Below are 26,956 nucleotides of genomic sequence, written 5' to 3'. Positions count from 1 at the left end.
ATCTGTTAAAATCCGAGAAGCCAAAAAACCCTGCAACTAGGTCCTAGCCAATAACTGCTAGTACCAGGACGTCTAACAAGAACTCAGAAGTTGAATTATCAGTCTTAAGACCCTCTTATAGCAGATGAAGGAAGTTTACAAAGTTTAAGGCAGTGGCCTCCAAACTTCTTAAATTCTCTTCTCAACTCCCTCTGACACATTGCCTCTTCAACTGCTTGCCTGAAAGGGGACATGTAAGTGTGCTGTGAATATACTGACAGGGCCGTGGGTATCAAATTCTGCAATGCAAACGGCCCACAGCTCTGCAGACAATGATCTGCTTCTCTAGGGCAGAACAGCTGCACGATGCTATCCTGAGTTTTACTTTCTTAATGCATAGCTGTCAGCTAACACAGCAGCACGAGGCTGCTAACCCAGTGCTTGACCCGCTGCACCTGTGTCTGCGACTTCAGTGATGATACTACAAAGGCTTGCAAAGGCATTACCAAAAAGAGGAAGAAATGGAACAGACCTCAAACACCTATCTCTGACCATAAAAATTTCTCATTACCCTATGGCAATGAGAAATAAGCAAGCTGATAGTATCCAAAGCTCACTGGTTTGAGATTGTTCAAATATTTTTCATTATTTTGAAGTATATCACAACTATTATTTCCAGAATCTGTATTTTTTTTTTTTTTTTTTTTTTTTTTTTTTTTTACACAAAGGCAGAAACTCCAAAGAACTTCAAATATCACAGTTTGCAATACTGTAATTTACAGAGTGACAGCTAACTTTGGTTAGAATTTACCTGGATTTTTCCAAAGGCAGCCAGTATCTGCCCACCCTGTTTTCAGGGAGAATACTTGTACAGCATCAAGATAATAGTCTACTACATTAGCACAGTGAAATAAATAAAGATGTCTATGTAAGTAAAATCTTCAAATTAAAGTATTTCCTTAGAAACTCCATCTTCTCTTTGGTGTTTAATTATCTCCTCCTTATACCTGTTCCCAAATAATACATGAAACACTTCCATTAATCTTCCTAGAATTGTAACAAGAGAGGGACCTGGATTGTTGTCTTTCCTTTATACTGTAAGACATTTTCTTTTGCCAGCTTTAGACTTCAATTTTGTAATTAAAGTTCCCAATTGTGACCTTCACAATAGTGATCTGAAATGTATATTAAATTTCTGGCTTTCCTGCTAAATTTTCTTTATCTTGCACATTTCCTCATTTCCTTCAGACTAAGGGAGCGGAAAAGGAGACAAAAATCAGCACTATCAGCTATTTCTCAATAGTTGTAGTGAATTAAAAAAAAAAAACAAAACAAAACAAAACCCAACAAAACCCCCAAAACCACAACACAGTAAAACTTACTGTGATGCAAAGAGGACAGCAAAGGCCTGGCTGAGAAGACACTGTATGACTGATACCAGACATAAAGCAAATAGGAAATGAACAAATTGCCAAAAGACCAAATCGTGAATTTGGAGCAATTAATGCATGACAACCTATTAAAGCATCTGTGCTTGTAGAAAAGATAACAGCAAGCATTAATGCAGGCCCCCTCAAATAATTAATTTTGGCAAATCCTAGACAAGGAGTAATCATCACATGTTTACCCCTCTTTGCAAGACATTTTACAATTAATAATTGATATGAGGAAGAAGCATTGATGTATGAACCCCAGGGCAATTGCTTTTAAAGCAGAAGCGTATAGGTTTCTTCCCCTCATTCTATGAAGACATATAAACATTAAAAACAACAATAACAAAAGGATTAAATCTTTTACAGTTTTATCCTTATCTGTAGGGTTTTTGTAAATAGATGTGAAGTGTACATTTCAGGTACCACTTAAGCTCTACAAGAAGGCATGCAAAAGAATTTCAGTTAAAATCTATTACTTTTTTTCAAATATCTACCAACATTCCAGCAGACATAGTTTGGGAAGCATTTTGAGTTTTTATCATCACAGGGCTAGAACACAACAATGCTTCTATTTTGTGAGAGACAGACTATGGAAATCTTAAGTACTTAAGAGAAATCTGAAAGACCTGTAGACACTTTGGCACTGTAGATAGAAAAAAATTCTTGAGAAAGTAGGAAAAGCAGCTTGGTCACAACAATAGTAAGAGGAAATAAAGGCAGCAGTATGACACAGCACAGGAGACAAGGCAGGAAATGAGAGTCTAAGAAGCGAGGACATGCATTTCTATCCTGTGAAAGGACAGAGAACTACTAAAAGGAGACAGGATGGAACATTTAAGGCAGCAGCAAGGTTTGAGAGTTTTCTCCCCACCCTCTTTTTTTTTTTTTTGCTTCTTGACTGAAACCAGACCATGAGACACACAGAAAGTATGGATGATAAAACGCACTTGCACTTCAACGCTTAAATCTTCAGTAGAAGAGCATAAGAATACTAATGCTTGCAAGCTGTCATGCCCTGAAAGCAGAGGTACAGATCCACTTACACTGCCTTTTCCCCCCCTCTTTCTCTCCCCAAATGTTGTCTCTGAGCTTACAGAAATCTCTCTTTTTTTTTTTTTTTTTTAACAACAACAAAAAAGAGATTGGCCAGCAGTTTACCTCCAAGTATTTCAGCTTTTTGTGTAAGAAACAGCCCTGCAAGCAATTCTATGGAACAGAATACTTTAGCTCTCCAACTTTTTTATTTTGTAAATACAAGTATAAGACCTAGAAATCTCATTTCAAATAGGCCTGTATTTTGCTATCTTCCTATATTACAGGAATCTGCAGCTCTGTACTTAGTCAAAAAGTAGAACTGGAAACAAACATTTTGTCATCTCTGCAGTATTTGTTAGAGAAACTTTTAAAGAATCAACTATACATTTCACATTAGTTTTCTGCCACTGAAACAGAGCCAGAAGTTATTCTTCAGTTTAGGGGCTGGAAATCCACTGGGTCCTGGAACGCTCTGAACAGTCTGCTTGTCTTCAAGCCAATCATGACACAAAGCACTACAATGGGCAAAGCAACTACATTTACACACAAAATTGCTGTGTGGTTGCATATTGGACCCAGGGGAGACTACAGAACCAGTTATAAAATTCCAGGACAATACCACATATGAAGACTGTTCTGTTACCCTACACGACAACTACAGTGAATCAAAAATGTCTTTAACTAAGATTTATTGCAAGCAACGTACCTTGTGCATGTGTAAAGTAAAACCTTAAAGTAAGAACTGGTCAGAATTACTTTTTTTTTTTTCCTTATGAAATGTAACATGTAATCTTAATAATATGAAGTTTGTTCCTGTTAGTTAAATGATTTTAAAGCCTCTCCTTACTGAAATGTCTTAGAATAGCCATCAGACCTGTTTAAAAATCTTTTAGAATTATGATAGAGGCTTTTTTTTCTTCCCCTGTTAAGTTTCAAGAGACCTTTTGGACTAAACAAAGCAACAAGTCTCAAGTTTCATTGTCCTTTGCAGCCATCAGAACAGCCATGCAAGTCGTTTTGAGGAGTCCTTTAATCTCAAATTGTTTCTACTGATAGTACCAGATACAAACGAAAATTAATTAGTATTATATTACAGTAAAAATTCACTATTTCTCTCTCATTTCATTTTATCCAAATGAAAGCTTTTTGTTGCGTGTTACATGAAGAGAGTTTAAACGCAGTCCAGACAGCTCCAGGGGAGCACACTATGCAGTTAAAATAGTAATCACTGCAACAACAACTTCTATGTAGTGCATCAACTTAGAACATGATAAAACATGAGTTCCTCTGGCTCTTGGAGCAAGGCTGCAAAGGTATGGCTCCAGTATTATCCACGAGCAGAGTGGAGGAGATATGAATGGGATGTAGTATCCCTGGAAAGGCAAACAATTCAAGCTACCACATAGACTGTGGGGTAGAAAAGACTAACATGCAACAAGGGAAGCTGCAGCATCACTTCTGGCACAGAAGAAATGTAATCCATTTAGGAAGTTATTATTTTGTTATCTTGTCTTCTAATCGAAGTTGAGACTCCTACTGCATATTTTGGACAAGCAACCATCTGCAAAGCTTCACTAGCTTTTAAGCTACACATGCAGGATTGTAATCAAAATGTCAGACAGTACATTTCTGAAAAATATCTAAATTTTCAAGCCTCTAGAGTCAGAAGAGAAACAGTATGATATATGTCCTTCAGTTTTCCCAATCAGCTAAGAAAATACAGCCATGCCTATCTAAAAATTTCCTCCTTAATAAGGTCTAAAGAACCATTAGATTAGATACGATACTAGGTTTCAACTTCAGGAATAGTTAAGCCCAGAAAGAATGAAGAATACTACTCTAGTCCAGAACAGTCCCTCCAAACAAATAAATCTATAACCAAACAAATATACAACTACTTTCTTAAACTGCAAATGCCTTATAAGTATTGAGGAAGAATTAATTTCTCTCTTATGGCAGAAAAACTGAAGTTCCTTCTAAGTAGACCAATCTACAATCTTTTAACGCCCTTTTTCATCTCCATGCCAAAGACTTCCATTTTGGAAGGGACCCAGATCTGCAGAAATTTTATTTGAACACAGACATGTTTTCAGATAAAAACAGATAAGTTGCTATTCTTCATCAATCAACATGCCTACAGATCTGTCTTAACAGAGTTTTCATTAGGGCTTACCTTCAGGAAAACAACAGGATCGCCCTAAAGGAAGGGCAGGGCAGGGCAGTAAGAACCATACGAACACTACAGTGCTCTCTATTCACAGGGCACTTAAACAGTACAAAGGCATTTTTTTCCTCCAGCAGAATATCAGCATGGCAAACATGGATATGACAAGAGTTACCAAAGCAGGAGTTCCTCAGTCTTGAAACTGTCAATAGTCATAAGGCACTTTTAAGACAATAATATTTGACAGAGGAACAATTGTTTAATCTGCTTTGGCAAAGTATGGCATATAAATTTCTGAATACAAGAAGCAATCCCGAGTCTCAGAGTAAACTCTCTAATTGAAAACTTGCCTGGTTAAAGATAGTAGTTATCAGAAAAGTGGGGAACAATACCAAGTGCTATTTCAAAGCCTGATTGATTCCTTAACTCAAAGCAAAGATGACTCCTCTGCAATTTTATTCCCTGTACCAGATCAGAAGTGGAATGCCATCAGTTTTACTCTGATATATCTCCATGGAGTTAATCATCATAAGAGGCCTTTCATGCTCGGATGCATACAAACAATTTTACATACCATTATCAGATGTTCAAGAAAAGACTCAATCCTCTTTCATTTGGACACCTTTCTACATTTATTTGGACACCTTTCTACATTTACATTAAGGCATATGAATTCAACTTTATGTTCTCTTCAGACGAGAAACTATGGATTCTTGCACTAAATGGAACTGTTCTGTTTTGTGACGTATTTTCAGCAACCATAAACTTGACGATTATTTCACCATTTAAATAACCTCATTATTTTGTTATTTAAGTAATCCAAATCTATTGATTCTGGACCTGTGTTTTGTAATTGGCAGAATCCCACGAGTTTGAAAAACTAGGTCTACTCACAGATTAGTCTGTCTCAAAAGATACAAACCGTTCTGACAAAAATCACTAATACAATGACCAGCATTCTCCCTTTCCTATCTTCTGTATGGTCCTAATGGAGCAGCAAAGGAGCAGGAAGGGCAAAGTACAGAGCATCAGTCATTTAGGAAAGAAGTTGGGTGTTTAGCAACACCCACAATGCTTGGAAACAAATGCCCTCAAACCCGTACTTCCAAACACAGAGGTCAACCACCAAATCTCTAAAAATCACTTGAAAATGAAGGTGTTCCTGGATTTCTTAATCCCACTTTATCTCTTTCTACCCTGATGAGTAACATATGGACAGACAGGATATCCTGCACTTTAGACAAATCTGATTTCCTTTCTGATACAGACATGACACGTAGCAGATGTCTGACCATAGTAGAAAACAAGTGTTTCCTCAAGACAATATCAAATCTCAACTCTCCCTGGTTGTCTGCAGCCTGAAGCACACCTTAAATATTTCTGCCATAGCAAAGGTGATTCATCAGAAGAGCAACGATCACCACACTTTGAGCATGATAGTGTCACTTAACACAGCAGTTACAGATCATTTGTCTTCAGAAGTTAACTGAAACCCTTAAGGTGCACAGTTACAGACAGTCTGATCTATTCTTTTCGTAATCTTCTGACCACACAGTAAATCATTCCAACTTGCCAAAACAGAGAAATAACAACTTAATCACAAAAGAGCTTTTTATTGGGTTGTCAAGTTGATGTTGTCTACCGTGCTGTTAAACTATCACAAGAACGAAGAATAACCAAAGGACACACGACTACTCAGTTGGAAACTGAGTAAGAGAGGAAGAGGGACTTGCCTCAGCTGTGCCATGAAACGACACCCTTGCTGGACTTCAGGCATTAAAAAATTGCACCAGAAGATCCTTGCATTTGGCTCCAAGCATTTTCACACTAAACTATGTTCCTGTTCTGCTGCACGTAATCAAATTTGTCTCAGCCCGTAGGGAGTTGTTCCACTAATATTCACCTTTAGGGTTTCATGCACTACGGAGTATTTCATAATAATTTCTTGACCAGAACAAATCCGAAGACGTGCACTTCTACTTCGTAGTTACGTTTCTATAATTATTAAGTTACAGATGGAGCTAAAGAAGCCTATTGACTTGGTACTTGCAGGTCTTCGTTGTTAACACTCCCACCCCCCTTTAACAATACAAAGGCAGGAAACTACAAAGAATTTAAGGTTCAGGTCTACTGCTCACTGCAGTGGAAAACGACCGCTTTCATCATTGACAGCAAAAACAACTTCTCCCTAAACCTTTAAAAGGAAGCTCCAAATCACAGCTGAAGGATACAAACTATAGTTGGTTCATACCTGCAGCTATGCACCTCCCTCTAGCTGTTCCAGTCTTCACTCTAAAAGATAAGGAAAAAACAGACATTGAGTACTCCAGAGTAAAATCAAATAATGACAATCATTACAACGTGAAGTCCATCTTGTAAAACGCCGAGGACCATGAAAGTAAAGCATATTTCTAATAACAGAAGTCATCAGGAGGTGGTAACAACCGTCGTTAGATTCAAAAATGACATTGCACATTTTAAAAATACAGAAAATAAATGAAGTGGTGCAAAAGGAGGGACTGCGAACACAACATGGCTGAAAACAGAAGTCTTGTAGCTTCCTAACAATGCTCAGTGGAATTATCCTACCTGTCGTGTTTTGGTTCTCATGACAGTAGTTACCAAACAACAGTACCCACAATCCTAAACTCCTATATTACATTATTTTGACAGCAAGATATTATAGATGTATGAAAAAGGTCTGAACTAGGGAACACAAAGAACTAACAACACAAGGAAAAAAATGTTATTTCTACATCTTAAGCAAATCATCAACCAGGAATCACACAGACTTTCTGTACCAGCATCTCGTAAGTAGGGGATGCTACTCTGATTCAGGGTTCTCTTTTTGCAGATTCAGTAAATGACCCACAACACAAGCTAGCACATATTTAAATACAAACTTTGGGTTAAAAAAAAAAATAAGTTCTTCTCTGCTTCCTCCTAGGTTATTTTGCAGAACTACACTCACAGTAGTCTAGCAGTATGTTACAGAAAATCCAAATCTCTTTACTTATCTATAGCTACCAACCCAAAAACTGCATCCGTCTGCAAGGAGAAGAGTTATTATACAAGGCTATTTTGAGTTCCCACATTTTCACTGCTTTGCAGGCCCCTTCGTAACCTTTGTTCTATATTCTTTGAGAAGTGTGGATAAGTGATCCGTATCCTCTTCTAACCTACCTTGCAATATACTTGGATATTTATCACATGTATTCCTGCCCTCTTTTCCAGAAGAGGATCTCATGAGATTTTTTTAATCCTTATTTTGTAGTAATTTTCAATTGTTCTGATTTCTTTGGAATTTATTAAATTGATTTAATAAAATATTATACCCTCTAAAGGAACACAGAATCCTAAACACAAATAAAAAATAATTTACTTGTGATACTAATTAAGAACAATAAAAATCAATCCATGAATCCAGAGAAATAAAACTAAGTTACCTGAAACATCTATTTTCAAGATTATGAATTTATATTTTCTAGAATATTATTGAAAACTGACTATTGGTCAGGGAACATTCTGGATTATGAAGCTCCTATTAGTGACTCAGGCATATATGTAACCTGAGGACACCTCCTTCCACCTCACCCACATTCCTTTGCTTTTTTGAAGTTTAATTAAAGAGTATTTGTTTATGGCCAAAAAAATGGTCTCGGGTTCCTGCTAACAGACTTGGCTTCAAAACATCATGTAAAACAAAATTTTTGTTTTCTTCCTTTTAAACCCAATCTTTGCCAGACACTTAAGCCTTATGGAAGTTGTTGTAAATGCCAAGTTGTATTTCTGTGATAATCAGTTTTCAGAAAAAAAATGAAATACACAGCTCATTGATCTAGTAAATGCTTAAGAATATACTGGTAAACAACTTTTAATGTTAAAAATAAATTCTTCCCTTCACACATGTAACTATGTAACTGCCCAGAGAATAAATTTAAAAACTTCAAAGGAACCAGAAGTACAGCTAACATAGCCAGAGGAACCCATAATTCTTGGATACCTTTGGGAAAAAATATATACCTCACTGAATCAAAGGCAAAATGCAAGACAAAAAAAATCTTTAAAAAGCAAGCGGCAAATCTGACAACCACCTGTAGAAAGCCTGGGAGAATGCTCTTAAATCATAAATGTTTCTCAAAACAAAATTGCTTTAGTACGGTTCATTTAATTGCATGCAGAATACAAATACACTGAATACTCCATCCAAGTTTACACATCAGACAAACCTGGCCCAAAGGCCAAAGAATCTGACAACTGTATTTCTTCTCAGAAGAAATCAGGACTCGGATATGTCAGAGCACAGTATATACAGCTGGCATGCTGCTAGCAATGTGTAGCATATCGATTTCTGTAACTAACTGACATGGCAGTAAGCTCTTGCACAAACTGTATGTTCTTAGTGGGGACAGCAAAACAATTAACAGGTGTAAATTGGGACATCTCATCACAGCTTTTGCACCGAAGACATTTCCTGAAGTTGCCCCCCTGGCTGAAGTGCTGCATCTGAGTACAGATGTCATGTCCAACTGCTTCTGTACAAAGCTGGGAGAAACTATGACACCACCTGTAAAAAAATGAAAATTTAACACTTAGCCCTGCCAGATTTAAGAGTGACAAAATACACTGATGAAGCAACAGTTTTAACTTCTGGTATGCAGTATAATATAAATAGAACTGCAGCTGGTAATGAAAACAAGTGGCTCTAGCCACTAAGCACTAGATAATGGATCTCAGCCCAATAAATCTAATGATACTGCTCTGACACTTAGTGGCAAAACTTCAGTCTCACCAGCACCAGGACCATCTGTAAGAGAACACCGGATCATTTAATGGATTCTGATCAATGAAATTACTGCCAGAGTCAGCACTTGTCTAGACCAGTTAGTTCTGATTTCTCATTACACTTTGCAGGAATTAATGTTTATGGGATGTCAAGACTACCATTGACAATTAAAGAGGCTAACAGGTAAAATAGACCACATAGCTCAACCTCAGATATATCCTGGCGTCAACTGTCTCTCACATAAAATCTACATTCAGTCTGGACTCACTGCAGATTTACACACTTTTAAGTACCAATATGGCCAATAATAAAAACCTGGGAATATAAAAACAACTATTTCTCTAGAGGAAGTGCAAGAGGGAGATAACAATGCATCAGAGTGAAGAAGCAAGTGCACTAGATAAATCAGATTATGAATAGAGAGGCCTACACAAATCAGATGAAGTTTCAATTAATGTACAGCTTAGGTCACAACCCACAGTAAGTGTGCCACTTTCTAGTAAACATTACTTATGAGACAGCAAGACAGAGGTAGCCATAAGAAACTCCTATAGTGCCAAAACCTTACCAAGGAAACAGCTATACTTTCTTATCTGAGAAATGCCCTTCTACTGTAATCTTTACACCACCCAAACCTCTCAGCACCAGAAGCTACTTGCTCAACGCAAGGCAACAGCTCCTAGTCACTGCACCTGCTCACTTTATTTTTGCAGAGCTGTCAAATACTATTTTTCTCAGTGTTGCCCGCACAAGTACTAATGCGCATATAGGTTCGTAGACAATCTGCAGTTAGTAAACAGACCAGCTGAATTACTCACGACAGTAGGTTCGACTATCAGAATGTAAGTTTGTTCAACTTAAGATCTAATAGGAAGAACCAAATGAAGAATAAAAGAGGTGCACATTTTGGGACCACTGCAGATAAAGACAAAAGAAGAGAGGAAAACATTTTAAATGCCACACTTCAAGTTACTATAACCAGAACGTCATTAAATACTTAATATTTGGGATGCAGATTGCATCTGCAATGTGTGCTCTGTGCCCAGTCAGCAACTGCATTTTAAACATTCCCAAGACTGATCCATTAGTCTTACAACCCATAATGAAAGTGTCAAGAGACACACTCCGAGAATGCAAAAACAATCCTACAGTCTACTGTTGAAAACACGAGTCTGGGACTTAGGAGACATGAGTTCTATTACTATCTATTGGACTGAATAGCATTGGACAAGTCACTACATGGTCCTAAGAGCTCCCATTTGTACAGTGTCATCATATTTGTTTTCTTTGTGAAAAGATATTTTGAAAACTAGTGACAATGTATTCAACACGAGTCAGAGTATCATCACATTGTTACAGCTGCATCTCAGCTAAAAACCTAGTAAACGACTTAAAAAAAAAAAAAGTTTCCACAAAACATTTGTCTGTTAATAAAAACCAAAGAATGTCACCAACAAAAGATTTAAGCTTGCTATATCCTTCCAGATTACGGCATTAAGGGACTCTAGAAATATTTCAAGAGTTGCAAATACAGAAGGTACACACCAATGCAACATTTTATTTACTTTTTAAATAAGGATCCAAAATATTCAGAAAACACACACTCATGTTTTGCTTCACAGATACTGTACACACCACAAGAAGACCTATCAAATGTAGCACAGGGTTTTATGTCTTCTTTTGGGTAGTAGCGAACAGAAACAGTATTCTCAGTTTAATCACTAAGCCTACTTCTAAAAGCAACAACACTAGCTGAACTTTAACAACCTCATCCATCTCAGCCACAAGATTCAAATACTAACACTTTCATTTACCTACCACTAAAGGCAAGATAAAAAAAAATCTCAATGAGAAAATCAACCCTGTGCAGTGTTTAGACAGACACAGCATGCGTAGTTCTGCATTAAAATAAGTCTTTTATAATGATATCAAGGTACTTACACACTTTCTTTTGATTTGCACAAAAGAATAAATTCAAATCTAAATAGAGAAGAAAGATGTATTGCAAGTCTCCCCACAAAGATCCTCAAATGCAATCGATATTCTGTACTATCAAACCTAAAATACTAAGAGAGGACACAGTGCATATGACCATTTCCAGCACCTACTGCCAGACTCAGGCAGAAAATAATTTTGAGGTGTCCCAATTTTGAAAGATCAGAATTGAACTGGATACAAAATTCTGAGTAGGCTTCAAATTCTGTATTTGCAAAATGTTTAAGTATAAACATTTCTATTTTATTTCAAAGAAGCACAACTAAGAAAGACTGATTTACCTTAAGCTTGTATGTGTCTCTTGCTTGGCTTATATTAGATAAATACTTGCTATGAACTCTACCGTGCAGAATCTGCCACGCCTGCAAACCAGAGTGAAAATATGCTCTATTATTATTTTTTTTGCAATAGGCATGTGGTCAAATCCTTTGCAGAATAAGTGTATATGACTCAAATTACATTCATTTACATCTGCAAAGAACTGGAGTCAATGCTCTATTTTAAGGAACAAACGTTGATTCAAATAACTTTCAACAGCAAATAAATTTCATTAATACTTCAAGAGATTTAATACTGGGTGTGTAGAGCTGAAGCTTTAAAAAAATATTTCGTGCTATTTCTTTTTCTTCATCAGAGGCAAACACTGGCGTTGCTGTGGGAACGTTAACTCAGGAATGTCCTGACTTTTGTTCAAAAACCCAAATGAAATAAAATCTAACCATTTCACTGGAAAGTTCTTCCTAAGCTTCTAGTCAAGCTCTCTGAAGGTTTCTCATTTATCATCATTTGCAGTCATTTGTATATACTTTCTTTGTATTTGTATATACTTTCTTTTGCAGTCATTTGTATATATTTTTCTTTTGTATATGCTTTCTTTTTTTGCAATATTTACCCCCCCAATACCTTTATATAGTATCTGAAGCTTAAAAACTGCTGTAAATAATATAGAAAAAAACTCTGCATTAATTTACAACCTAATACCTACTGAAAATACATCAATGCATAAACACGTGCATCACTATGAAGCATTATTTTTGTCTGAATACCATTCGCAAATGTAACACCACATTTAAGATGAACTTTGTCTGAAGAATTCTAACTCTCATTCTTAGTTATGAACATCTAAAGACAACTAATAGAATGTCTTATGTACTGATATCAGCAGCCTTTTACTCCACAAACTACCCACATGGCCCATGTTTTGACCCTGAAACACCCCCTCCAGGCCGCTCGCCTGTAGTGATTAACGCTCTCTGACTTGTGCCAGGACAGCTTTGCTTGTTCCTCTCTCTTTCCAAGGCCTCAGAAACCCTCCCTGCTGTACAAGACTGTATCTGTCAACTGATCTTAGACTTTAGCTTGGTGGGGGGAGAAGGGGTGGGAAAGATCAAGATGTCAGTGCACTTTGCCAAGAACTAGAAAGACTCTGCACTTGCTTGTAGTTTTATGCATGTATTTTCAGACGTTCTTCACTTCCACGTTTCTCCATCAATTCTTTCCATTCACTTTTCCTGGAAGGCACAGTATGACATCAGCTGATTTCCACTGCTAGCAGGAGGAGACTCCAGAAACTTTATGACAGAAACAAGTGCTATAAATACAGATTTGGCTGCATGAGGACTCAAAATAGACATAAAATCCTCTTATATATCTTCCCAAATTCTTGAGGTTTCTATACCTCATATCTAGATTCTTACACTTTCTTAATCAAAACCTCCCATGTAACAGCCTACGTGGCACATTATCTTCTCTCTGTCCTCACATCAGGAAAGTTCACCAATTTCTTCCCAAACAAACTGCAGGTTTCTCTCTACAGCAGCATCAAACACAGCACGTATCAAATACTGCATTCATAAAGAAATATGTTATGACAACATTTAGTACCTCCCTGGCTGGAACAAAACTATATGTGCCACAGCAGGTAAAGCATAAAACCAATTCTTACTTCATTTTTTGGGTTTATATTACTAGAGAAGACTGCATATAAGCACTGCATAAAGATTACATAGACATGGGGCAGAAATACAAAGAAATAGATCAAGATATTCCTACTGTAGATCCAGTTTAAGCTGACATTCTTGCCAAAATAATAGAGCACAACTCCTTCCTCACTAGCTATCCATCCCCACCTCTGTATAACAAGCCTGAGAAAGGAAATGATCCAGGTGTGATCTAGCCTACCAACAACAGGAAAGTAATAGTTTTAACCCAGACATCCTCCCCGATTTAATTCACTACACAACCACACAGATGCTCTTGGCAGCACAAAGGAAAGGAGAAATGCATGAAAGAAGGAACAAGCCTCTTTCAGAGCAATACTGGCATATGCTCATTCAAATTACACATGGAACTACATCATCAGATTTAGATGCTGAATTTCACATAATTAATTCTCTACTGAATTATTTTTTTTTAAAGGCCTCAAGTGATAAATGAGGCTTCCACTACTTCTATTAAGAAAACACTATATTTGTAAGAACCATATGCATGTTCTTACATATAATCACCTTTACTGTCCCAATTCTTTGTCAGTGAACTGCCTGCAAATTTAAAGACATGTCACTCCCTACCCTTGACTAAACTATATAATTCAGCTTTCTAAAATCACAAGTAAATATTTTTCAACTTTCACTTTTCACTTATTTTTCCCACAGTTTAATTCATATAATTGCTTTTCAACAGCAGTTGTAAGTTTAACTAACTTCAGATGAACACTGGACTTAATTCCAAATTCCCGTAATCTTCCCATGTGTCCACCCTTAACCTAACTTTATTATTCAACTGCAGGACTATGACATTAAATAAAAAAAAAATTGATTTTATTCTTTACAAAAAGAATTATAAGGTAAGAAGGAAATAAAAAATACCCTTTCCTGTGGAATTTCAGGGCCTTCAGAGGTGTCAGACAAAAGTTAATTTCCCACTTGTCTCCAACCTTGATGAAACCTTTTTCGCAAACAGGATAATAATGCAGTCAATCTAGAATGGATTACTGGGTATTCTCCCTTAAACTCAAAGCATATATGGCAAATATGATTTCCTATCCTTACACATCTAAAGCATTATTTTTTGCTACATGAATCACTTGGAACTCCTGGGAAGAGGCAGAGCACTAGGTTGCCCTTTTTGCACTAGTGGGTGATAGGTGCAAGACAAATTTACATTACGTAGCTCACAGCACCTGCCTTCCAAGAAACACAACTGACAGCTTAGCTTAGCTCTGAGCAATGTCACTTTCTTACATATCACCTTTAGGAAGATTCTTACAAAATGGAAGATTTAAATCCCCTCGTACAATTCTACAGCCTGGCTTTATGTTTCATCTACTCAATGCACTTGGTGAACACGTATTTCTTCAGTGTTCTACTAATTTATCACAACATCTTTCCCAGAATGGACAAACAATATTTTTTAATGTGCAATAGTGTACTTCCAAGAGGCCTTTGAAACTGCCTAATCGTATTCCTCCTACAGGACTATAAGCAAAAATTAAGTATGCTACCAGAAAACACTTTAAAGTAGAGGAGTTGTACAGCCTCAATCACTGACATCAAACAGTACAAAGATTTGATTTTAATTGGTATTGTGAACTCAAACAGTTTAGATTATGTTTTTGCCACTTCGCTCTGGCTAGTATAAGTGAAAGGATGTCAACTAGAGAGTCAGGAAGTGGAAAAGTGAGAAGAAAGGCAGGCAGAGGGCTTTAAGAGGATGCAAGAATTGGGAAACGTATCAGGGCACTGAAGAAAACAAGCTTAATGTCCCATAAGCTGCATATTTACAATGAATTCCATAGGTTTTCCAGATGAAGATGTAACAACTACTGCAGTGTGTCCTCATTAAACAAAGAATGACCAGAAAACAGCCACACAACAAAGTTGCTTGAGTTAAAGAATGAGATGACCCTCTGTCACGTATCAATCACAGCTCCCTGCCTGCAGACACAGTGCGATTCAGACATTGCCGAGCAGCTGAGATTTATCAGTTTGCCTCCAAAATTTGCTTCTTCTAAATCCAAGATACACATAGCTTTCTCAGGAGGAATACACTGAAGACACTGCAGTGGTAGGAAAGAAAAATAATTCAGACTGACTTTATGGAACATGGTCCTCAGGAACGATTTTAGCAAGGTGCTGCCTTCTGTTTCGTAAGTGAAACAATGTTTTCCTCGGTCAAATTCCAGAAACAAGAGGCCTAATGCCTACTTGCACAGATACTCAAAAGGCAGCAGAATTTGTAAGTGGACAGCATCTTCTAAAAGACAGAAAAAGTACCCTATAACCTACTTCCCCCTTTCTCCCTGTCAAAAAAAAGTATTGCCAATGTTAAGGGTGGATCCAGTTGCTGCCACTATTTTGAGCACCATTCTGCTACTCGAAGAGCATCATATCAACAGTTTACTACAGTGTCAGCAGCCAACAGTCTTCCTGCCCCATTTGTTCACCTGATCTACTACTTAAGAAAAGCAATTGTGAATAGTCATCCCAATGTGTGCAGGGCCTTAATACAAAGTTTATGCAAACACACAGCCAGGGAAGTCCCAGCTACAAGTTTCCAGCTCTTCCTAACAAGGTATTTCCTACAACGCCATCCCTCAGCACCAATTCCAAACTAGGCTGGCCAGGGTCTAGCTCCTCATTAATCCCCCTTGCCCATAACAAGCAAAGACAGCACGCAGTTCTTCTAGGAGAGGATCTAATTTTCATTAATCTTCATGGCAGACAGTGACAACATACCTTTTATGGAAAGATACAGGCCCTGGCTAATCACTCCCCAAAGCAGGCAGGGACACTAAAAGCCTCAGCCCAGAAGACAGCAGCTCTTTTGGAGGTTAAAACTGTATCTTTCTGATGCAACTGCCACCCACTACGTACTCTCCCTGCAAGACAACTGCCTTCCCTCCTCCACTCCCAGTCCCTGGACTCCCACTTTGTATAAACTGCATTTTACAAAAAAAAAAAAAAAAAACCAAAAAAACAAACAGAAAACATCCACAAACAGATCACCTTTCACTTGGAATGCCAGTCCTCCCCAGAGACGCAGAGACAGACAGACAGATGGATGTAACGACAGAGACTAAGCCCTGGCTCTCAATTCTGCTCAGCAAGTGCCGAACGCACACAAGGCCAGCCACACCGGCTAGTTAGCTAGCATACTGCTGCTGTACAAATATAGAAAGCAGAAAGTGGAACATACGTTTCAGCAGAAGAGATTCTACTCAGCTCTCCGAGAGGGAGGAGCAGAGAGCTGAACCAGCTGAACTGCTTTACCCATACATGGTCTCTGAAAGGAACTTGCCTTAGCAATGGTCTCTTTACACACGCACGCCCTCATTCACTGTCACACTGTGCAGGGGAAGAAAAGAATTGAAGTGTACAAACTTAAAGGAGTTACTGTTTTGAAATGAGTTCCAAGTCCATTTTGCCTGCACCCACCTTAATAATGCAGAAATGTCCAACACTTCACATCCAACAGAACCTGGGTAGCAACTCAGACACAAGACAAAAATCCCTCTTCCAGGGAATCCCCACATCCACCAGCATTTCAAGAACTACTGAACTGGCCAGGTCCTTGTTGCTTTTGGATGCGCACATCCACATACTAAGCTCTTGGTCTGACCTTCCCCCCCTCGACCCCAAATTGAATTACAGCAATCTTTTTAAACTCTTCCCCCTTTTTAAGTATTTTTCTAAACCAGTAAGCATGACCTTTCCCATTGGTTGATACAAATTATTATGGTGACCTGCCATATCATGTCTGCTTTCCCAGTAGTCCTTCTACCGGTGTTAAAACACAAACTAATCCTTTTTCTATGCATTCTTAAAACCAGAAGAAATCCACTTCTATGCAGCATCCTCTCCTCCCCCTTGACCTCCCCCCCATGCTTTGGCACAGAAAGAGAGCAAAATTACCTTAACTGAAAACCCAAATCCCTAGGTATTCAAAGAAATAAAAAAGTGGCGTAGTCCCTGATTTTTTTTAGTACAAGTCCCTGATTTTTTTTAGTACACAGGTATGAGAGTCTGCAAACTTGAAATCAGTTTCATTTATATACAAAAGCATAATTTTTCATAAGAGATTTATTACTCTATGCTGCTGCCTATTTCTTATGCTTAGTGTATCCCACATTTATGTGGTGACCTTACAGTAGCTACCAGGAAAGTTCCCTCATGCAAATAAGTGGAAGTCACAACTTTCAGCTATATCAGGAATGTAGTAACCAATTCAGAGCTAGGACAAGTGCACTAGTCCAGTAGTTCTGTTAATGTGACTTACAAGTAGCTATAAAAGTGGTGGTATTTAAACCAACAATCTCGATATTTTTCAAATTTCTCATGACGGAGATAATGGTTGAAGCTCTCTGCAAATTCAGGAAGACACCAGCATGCTCAGAATTAGGTGTATGCCTAAGCATATCCTGATTAACTCTCCTCACAAAAAAGGATCAAGAAAACATGTCCTAGTTCTGCTTCCCTGAAAGCAGTCATGAAGTGCCTATTAAGCTTAGTTTTGAATTAAATGAAAAAAACTCAAAGAAATTGTGAAGAAAATTCAGCCTCAGAGAATCAGAATCATAGCAGCTTCCACGCTGTGAAATATAGACAGTTCCACCTACAGCCAGTCTCTGATAGTGATCAAATTCTGGCACTGAATGCACAATCCAAAATGTAATATGGGTGGCTTTACTCCATAAATATCAGAACATTCTCACTTATCTTTTCCTAAGTCACCAAGCATGTATGATCACAGACCTCGGAGCAGACAAAACTGCTTTCGAGAAGTAAATACACAACTCTTATTTTTTGCCCCAAAGATTTTGCATATTGATAATTTTCAATGGTGATATCACTTCTAATGTTACTTATAACTGTGCAAGGAATCTTTACTGTTTCACTCATAGATTGAGCTAGACACTGCATAGTCATAACACAATGACAGGCAAGTCAAAAAACCCAGAAGAAATACAATTCTTTACAAAGTTGACTTGTCATCAATATGCGTTTTATAATTTAGAAGTCTAAAAGGAAACCAGGAATTTTTGGAAGGCAAATAACAAGGAGGGTCAGGCAAGCTGGCAAAAAAGATTTTGAGATTGTGCTCTGCTTCAGAATCTAAGACTATAAATGAGTGAGGAATTACTTTTATACTGTGTTGTGCCTACAGGAAATGCAAGAGCTAGATATGACATTTAAAATATATTCCCTCTTCCTGAAAGACCAGTATTTCATTGCCTTTTGAAGAATCATTTATCAAAGCTCTATCTTGTAAGATTTTGCAGAGATATTAAGATGCCTGGTGTCCATCCTGCAAATCTCTACGTATAGTAAATTAAGAAAGATGCTATCATTTTTGTATGTAGACTTGGACATTTTCTACTAAATACTTCATTCGAATTACAGGTTTCATAAATAACCAACTCCTCTGCTTTGAAAAAAACAGACATGAATGTTCCCTTTCCAACAGATTCTGAAATATTTGTGGACTGCGTGCATATGTTGGAATATCTTTTGAACTGCATAGTTTGAGGCAAAAATAGCACAGAATATTCATGGACTCAGTGAAAACCTGAATTCTAAATGAAACTATGTTTGAAGAACAATAGTTTTATTTTGACATGCGAAACACTGAAATGTAGTGGATAAGAAATATGTTATTTTTGTGAAAGTTGCACTACAAAACAGCCTCCAGATAGAAGTGAAAGCTACCAGAACGAACAATTTTGATGGCGGTGAAAAAAAAAATCCAAGGTCTGAAAAACTCTAATTAGTCTAAAGTAAAAACAATGTAAGACATCACAGAACTTCACCTGAGTTCTTATGAGAATCAGGAGAGAATTCAGTTCTGAGAGAACCCACAACATGCAACCATAAAAAAACAAACAAACAAACAAACAACACTGTCTGCAAAGGAAAGCCTGCCAGATACTATACCAGCGTGACTCTGGATAATCAAACACTCATCCTCTTATCCACACACTCATTCAAGATCTCCTTGAGGTGTGCTGCTGAAAAGGACAAAGAATCCAAAGTGCCTGCTCATTTGCATGAATTTCAGCAATATCTAAGCCAGTTATTCCAAGTTATATTTACAAGTAATTTAGTCAAACCCATGCGAATATAGCACACAGATCGTAAACCCAGTTTATATAATCTTAGTCTACCTGAAGCTTTACCATCTCAAGCCAAGCCATTAAATCTACACATAAATCTATTCTAAAACAGTACAGACTCGTTACCAAAACTCGCAGTTTGTCAGTTTGCCATGAGTACTCTGCCTCTAACAGAGCAGCCAATAAACCAGTATATCTTTTCTAAAAACAAAACAAAAAAACCAGATCACGATATACTGAGAATACTGAAAACAGAAGGGCAATATGCATACACGGGACAGAGAAGACATCTTACAGATGATGATTCCACTTCTGGCATAAAGCTTTCACACATACCTGTGCCACAAACGGTATCACCTAAGCTGAAATTCTTTGCTAAGAGTTGAAAACTACTGAAGACTTCTGTTCAGCTATCTAGTTGCTCACTGTTCATCCTGAATTCAGTTACCAACAATGCTTTTTCTTTTAAAATGCACAGAGCTAAGATGGCTGAAAGTTTTATGCTACTCAAGATGTCAGAAAGAAGACTCCCTTTACCTGGGACTATGACTGTGCCCTACTGTATTACTGTCAAACAAATAAGCCTGCTCTGGCTATCACAGTTCAGACTTGTGAGCTATTCAACCCTACAGCAAAGCATTTGCAGACTAATTTGTACTGAAGCTTTAAAGCAGTTTGCATTTTCTTCCTTGCTCTATCAAAATTTCCTGCTTTGACCAAATACATGTTTCAGCTTTACATGTTTGAATCTCGCATCAGGTGCAAACGTGATGATGTTCAGTTGATGTTTGGGAAACCTCCTCTTGAAAATGTGAATGCTAAAGCTCTCTCTTTTCACTGTTATGCCCCAAACACAAAGTGTCTTGGCAGGATAATCTAAACTAGGTGTAGACAGCAACAGCAGAAAAGGTGGTATCTTGCATTTTTTCATATAACACAAGCACCTCTAATGACAGGAGGAAGGCCAATAAAACTACTGGTTACTTTTTTCCAATCAAGATAATCTCTCTTGCCTCGAGAAATCTTGTAACAGGATCACCACTCAAGATGCTGCGTTGTGATACTTCAAGAGGAATACCCATTAGAGGGTCTGGATAACATTTTTCAATTTACTACTCCCATTCTAATAAACCCTCAAGTATTTTACTCTGCTTTGATTTATACTGTTTTTTCCCCTGCCAAATAACTGATCAATGGATAAAAATGATACTTTCTTGCCTGAAGGCAGTTACCAAGGCAGTGACTAACTCTGCACGCAGTCTTGGGGAATGGTAAACTGAAGGACAAGAAGCAATACTGAACATGCCTAGATTAAAATAAAACATTTAAGACATTCATGGCAAGACTGATAAATAAGAATGCAGAAAGCAGAAATATAAACCTGAGTCTGTTAGACTACTACTGCTGTTTCAGTAGCAAAACTCACATTATGACTTGGAAAACCAGACTTCCTCATGGACATAGTACTGAATACCAGTCTCTATTTCAACAGCCAGAACAGTGGGTTCTTCTTGGATACCACAATTAGAGACTAATAATCAGGAAATCTCAAAACCAAGGAGAATTTGTGTCACTTCCCATCTAGCCTAAAAAAAAAATGAGAGCAGGCCCTCTAAAGAGGTTTGCAACAGAAGACCCAGAAGGCAAGCAGATGAAATTATGAAACATACTAACTGATGAACAATAACCACATTTCAGAAAAAGATGCAAGAAATAGTTAAGGAACAACCTGCTCATAAGAAAGTTTCTTATTAAGTTCAATTAGAGACTGAGTTAAGGCAGTAGTTTACTTAACTCAATGTGAGTCTAAATAGTTAAGAACCACATAAACATCTATCTTTTATGAAATTCACCTAATTCAGCATAATATCATTTGCAGTAAATTCAAAAGAAAAGTTACACAATGTTATAAATATTTCTCTTATGTCAGAGCATCATAATTTGTTTCTTCAATTGATGTAAACGTTACTTGCAGAGGACCTTGCAAATTACGGATTTATTATCGATGAGATATAAAATTATTGCATATCTATGATATAGTCACCTTTCTTGCTTTTCCCTTTAGAGTAGTAGTGCCAGGCAACACGTCTTCAGAATCCCTAGTCGTAGCAGAAGAAATAAAAATTAAAGACACCTTCTCCCCACCATGTAATGATGATCTTACAAGCGCATCTATTTTTGAAGGACTAGCAGAAAGGTGGATATAGTAATAAATACACAGTACTACTGTGGAGTTCTTTACCGCTGTAAAGAGTTCTTTACCAAGTTCTTTATCATCACCTCCCACTGTGAAAGATGTGTTAAGTTCTTCTCATTATTGTAAGCCATATACTTTAAAAAAAACCAACTACTTAACACATAAATCTTCATCATTTAGTGTTCATGACTTTATGACAGTCACCTTCAATCATTTACTTTTCTACAAATGCTGAGCTCCTGCTTTCTTTCGCATGTAAACACAACTTCCTAAGCCTACACCTATTATTTTGTTTCATATACAAAAAGCAGATACACAGGACAAGCATGTAACTAAGGAGTTAGAATCTGGGACTGATTTTTCTCTAATGTAACATTACAAACTTCGACAGGGAAAAGAAAAACACATCCATCCAAGAGTGATCATTGAGAAAGGGTGAACCCACTCCATAAAACAGCATACTTATTCTGGGAAAGTGTATCAGAAACTATTTTGAACAGGCCAAAAGACAACAGTAAGCACCTTTAAAAAAAATTAAAAAATCCTTTACAACATCAGATTTTAAAATCCCTATTTAGGGATTTTCCTGGTATATACATCTGCACCCACGTCCCTAAGCAGACCTAAGAACTGTGCTCCTGCCCAGGGGACTCTTCATCAGCAGGAATGTAACTGAACATACTAGATTGCAGGATGCAAGCTGCACCCACCTTAACATTTCCTATCACAGCGTAAAGACATGAGTAGTATTTTTAAAGATCTACCACAGCAGTAGTATTTCCAACAAAGCTGCCTCTTAAAGACTTGGGTCCAGGTGCAACTCTAGGAAGCACCGTATCTCACATTATGCAGAGCTCCCAAGAACATAGCTGAGGGGAAGAAAAAAAAGTATGATGGGTTTATTATGGATATGCAATGCCAAGTCAGTACAGTAAAATCTGATGAAATAATCCACATAATAGAGAAGACAGCTAAAGGCACCAGGAGATAATTTAGCAATTACTGTGGTCGCTAGTACAAAGAGTATGACTGGAAGGACAAACACAAATAAAATATAAAGTAACAAAACAAATTCAAGATACTCAGAAAGTCCAAGCTCTTGTAGAACACAAGCAAAGCATATTTCAAGATGTAAATCCCCACCAAATATTCTTCTAAATCGAATGCGCTCCCTGTCAAACACACCCAATGATGACAGCCAAGCAGTACAATACAAGAAATCTGCAACATCTGAAAAACGTTCCTCAACAACTTCAACTTCAGGCAGAAGAGAATGCCTGTGCATTAAAGGTGAAAACGTCTGGGCCACAATTCCCCAGGAATTTAAAGGAGTGAAGGTTCCACTCTTTATTATAATGCTGGCTCTCGACTTCCTACTCATAAATAGCCCTATAAAAATCTCATGCTGTTATCAACCTTTATTGCTTCTCCATGTATTTATCATTCATTTTATGTTCAGTCTCTCCTGGTTTTTGTATTTCTCTTCCTACTTGCAGTAGTGCCCGTCACGCCTTCTCACGCTTGAGACTGCAAATCCTCACCGCGCTGAACTCCAATTCCCCTGCTTGTCCTTCTCGTATACCCGACTTTTCTCCACCCCCCTCGTATACCAGCATACGTTTCACTAGTCCGAAAGACAGACCCCTACCGTGCCCCCGACGTGGTGGTAACCACCCCCGACCTGGGGTGATAACCGCACCCCAGGTTCCCGCGATAAGCCCCCGGGCCGCTCCGCGGCGCCTCAGCCGCCCAGCCCCGGGGAGTCGCTCCCCCGCCCCAAGGGCCGCCCTGGGCCCAACGCGGCCTCCCCCCCACCCCAATGGCGACACCACCTCGGGCTGCGCTCGCACCTGCAGACCCCCCCCCCCCCCCGCCCCGCGGCCCGGCGGCGCCCGAGGCGCTGTCAGCCCTCGGATCAGATACGACAACCGGCGGCCTCCCGTTCCGGGCCCCGGAGGGGCGGCCACCGCCCCCGGGGCGGCGCGCCCAGAGCAGCGGCTCCCCCGCGGGCCTCAGCCCTTCAGCGCTGCGGGCGGGTAGAGGCAGGCAGGCGGGAGCGAGGCGCCCGCCACAGAGGCTGCTGCCGCCGCGGCCCGGCACGAGTGGCCTCACGGCGGGAGCCCAGGGGAACGGGGGGAGAGAAGGAGGACGCGAGCCGTTACCTGCGTGAGGCGGATCGCGCTCTCCGCGGGCTCGGCTCCGCTCCACTCCGCGCCGTCCCTGCCCTGCCCGGCCCGGCCCGAGCTCCTCCTGGCGGCCGCCGCCCTCACCTGCCCCCGGGGATCCACCCGCGCCCCGCTCGACTCCCTGCGCCGCCTCAGGCCGGCTCCGCAAGATGGCGGCGCTTCCGGGAGAGACCACGACGGGCCCGAGGTGGAGGAGGCCGTGGCGGGGCACCCGCCCTCCCCGGCCGACCGGCCGGCCCCTCCGCGCTCCGCCTGACACCGCCCCGCTCCGGCCGCGCTAGCGGCGGCGGCGGACCCGCCAGGCGCCCCCCCGGCTCCTGCCCCGAGTTCCCCTCAGGCTCCCCCATCTCCTCACAGCGAGTGCGCTCGTCCGCGGCGCTCCTCCGCCCCTCGGCCGGCCCGGCCCGGCCCGCCGCTGGCCGCGATGGGGGTGGCGGAGGCGCTGGGCGCCTGGGCGGCGCGGCTGCTCTTCTACCCGACGCTGCTGTACACGGCGGCGCGGGCGCAGCTGCCCGGTTCCCGCCGCCCCTGGTTCCACCGCATCGACGGCACCGTGCTGCTGGGGGCGCTGCCGCTGCGGGGACGCAGCCGCAGGGTAAGGCGGGCGCGGCGCGGCCGGGCGGGGCGAGGCGGGCCGGGCCGGGCGGCGGTGCCTGACCGTGACCCTGCCCGCAGCTGGTGGCGGAGGAGAACGTGCGCGCCGTGGTCACCCTCAACGAGGAGTACGAGACCCGCTTCCTCTGCTGCTCCGCCCAGGTGAGGCCGGGGAACCCTCCGGTGCCCCCCCTTCCCCCGCCCCAGGAAGGGTCAGGTGTCGCTCCGCCTGTCCCGGCGCAGGTGAGGCTCCGTCCGCCTCCTGCCGCTGCCACCGCAGACTCCTCTCTGACAGCAGAGAAGGGGCTTCTCCGTACCTTAACCGACTCTTAAAACTATGCGACAAAGCAGTAAAACGCGGGGATGGAAACAAAGCGTTACAGCTTTACAGTGGCGGAGGGGGAAGGGGGGCGTTAAATCCACGTACATCACTATACAAACACAAGAATGCCTTTTGTTTTGGGACGAGATCCCAGCTCCCCTCCTTTCCTTTAGCTGAACCACATTTTTTTTTTTTTTCTTGCTGGGAAAAAAACCCCAAACAAACACCTAAAAAGTTTATCAACAATTCTGCTATGTCCATTTCAGGAATGGGAGGCAATGGGAGTGGAGCAACTGCGTCTCAGCACTGTGGATCTCACCGGAGTCCCCACCTTGGAAAACCTCCACAAGGGTGTTGAATTCATACTGAAACACCAAGCGTGTGGTAACAGCGTCTACGTGCACTGCAAGGCAGGACGCTCCCGCAGTGCCACCATGGTAGCAGCATATTTAATTCAAGTAAGAAGAATTCTATGCTATATGGGGTTTATTTTCATACAATCTGGGTGAATACAGCCAACCTTTACAGTTTGCTTTTGCTCAAGAAGCCTGAGCATCTATAGGTGCAGCAATAGTCCATGATTATACAGAGTTTGGACTGGAGACCCATTTTAAGAGAGGTAGATACCAAGGCCCCAAATTTACATTGCTGTTTTGTAGGTTGTGGCAAAGGCAGGGTAAATGAACAAGTGAAAGTTAGCATCTGCTGAACTGCAGTCTAAGCTTCCTTTGATAATCTAGTTTATCTTTGCACACCTTGTTCATCTGCGCTTATGATGCTGTCAAGATAATGCTTCCTGGCAGTGAGACAGTGGTGAAGCTGCCATTGTAAAGTAGTCTTTTCATTCATCTGTACGGTCTGCATCTTCCAGCTCAGTTATTAGCACTGGCAAAGACGTTCTGATCTTATGGGAAAGAGAAACTGTTGTTGCAACAAGGCTTTGAAACACATGGTCTGATAGTATCTGTTGTTGGTTCTGGCAGATCAGTCAGACTTCAGGAAGCTGTTCATTTTTCTGGGCCATTAATATTAGTAAGTTCTCAACAGGGTTTGAATGATTCTGCCGTTCTTAATTCTTTCTATGAAGGAACAGATTGAGATGGGAATAACAAATCACTCGTGAGGGTAGGTTCACTGAGCAGATAAACATCCATTTTTGTTGTTCAGATTTTCTCCTTGGTTAACTGAAATTAACTAAAATTAACTGAGCCTTTCTAAGCTTTTCAATAAACACAGGTCAGGATCAAGAGAAGTGACTGGTTTTCTCAGTTCCTCTACAGACCCAACTGAGTAAGCCAGCACTAAGGACAAAATCGCACCTGTGGATTCTTCTGTTGGTGTTATTAAGTGCTCCCTGGAAAATTTTCCCTTAGTGTGAAGGGAAACTTTTCTCAAAAAGTGCTGAAGTGCAATGGGAGTACTAGTAAAGTTTTAAAAAAATAAAAAAAAAACAAGCTGCACTTCTGCTGTGGTCTGGTGGAACTAGAACAGGAAACTATTCACAACACGATGGAAGCATGACAGACAGAAAGCGGAGGTCCCAGGCAGCAATCTTCTCTCTTTAACTGAGTGACTCATTTAATGAACTTACATTGACATTCAGGTCCCTCTGAGAGGAACGTGAAGTAAACAGAAAGGGCAAAGCAGCAAGTTTTCCAAGAACTCTAATGTTGCCTTTAGCCTCCAGGAAGGCTCTATTAACTGGTGCAGGGATGGAATGCATTTTCACTTGCAGGGTTTCTGCCTTTTCAGCTGCATCACTGGACCCCTCAGGAAGCAATAGAGGCTATTGCCAAGATCCGTCCCCACATCCTCGTTCGGCACAAGCAAGTCCAGGTCCTGGAGACATTTCACAGGAACGTGATCGCTGGGAAAACTGCATAGTGTCAGTAAGAACTATCAAAGTCTTTCCCTCAGCTGCTTTAAAAAACCTTACATTTTAATGATCTAATGAATGCTTAAGTGTTGTACTCCTTGACCATCAATAAAGAAGTTTTTACATAAATTACAGTAAAAGGGAGGTTGGGCTGTTTCATTAAAGCTTTCTTTCCTTATGGCTAATACCTTAGTTCTCTTGGAGCCCCATAGTTCTCTCCCACACACAGTATCAATGCTGAGCTGAACTGGAATCCACAGGAAGTTCTGTAATATTTGC

The 26,956-nt window shown here is 40.2% G+C and overlaps 2 protein-coding genes across 2 annotated transcripts in view; one reads left to right on the top strand and one right to left on the bottom strand.

Annotated features, from left to right (window-relative positions):
• The window catches only part of CELF1 (CUGBP Elav-like family member 1), a 45,621-nt gene extending 38,722 nt beyond the window's left edge, over window positions 1-6,899 (bottom strand). Inside the window, exon 1 of the mRNA XM_082484795.1 lies at window positions 6,863-6,899. The gene's annotated coding sequence lies outside the window, so the exon portion shown is untranslated. The remainder of the gene's footprint in view (window positions 1-6,862) is intronic.
• A 17,381-nt stretch (window positions 6,900-24,280) lies between these two features.
• Window positions 24,281-26,871, top strand: PTPMT1 (protein tyrosine phosphatase mitochondrial 1). The gene is made up of 4 exons (XM_082484972.1): window positions 24,281-24,480; window positions 24,561-24,641; window positions 25,068-25,259; window positions 26,554-26,871. Exons 1-4 carry the CDS (start codon window positions 24,310-24,312, stop codon window positions 26,683-26,685), a joined length of 576 nt encoding a protein of 191 aa, XP_082341098.1. The 5' UTR covers window positions 24,281-24,309; the 3' UTR covers window positions 26,686-26,871.
• Window positions 26,872-26,956: the final 85 nt, after the last annotated feature.

Source organism: Vanellus vanellus (assembly GCF_965231255.1).
Source record: "Vanellus vanellus genome assembly, chromosome: 6".
Classification (NCBI taxonomy): Eukaryota; Metazoa; Chordata; class Aves; order Charadriiformes; family Charadriidae; genus Vanellus; species Vanellus vanellus.
The sequence above is the reverse complement of the archived record's forward strand: the minus strand, read 5'-3'. Positions and strand labels throughout refer to the sequence as shown.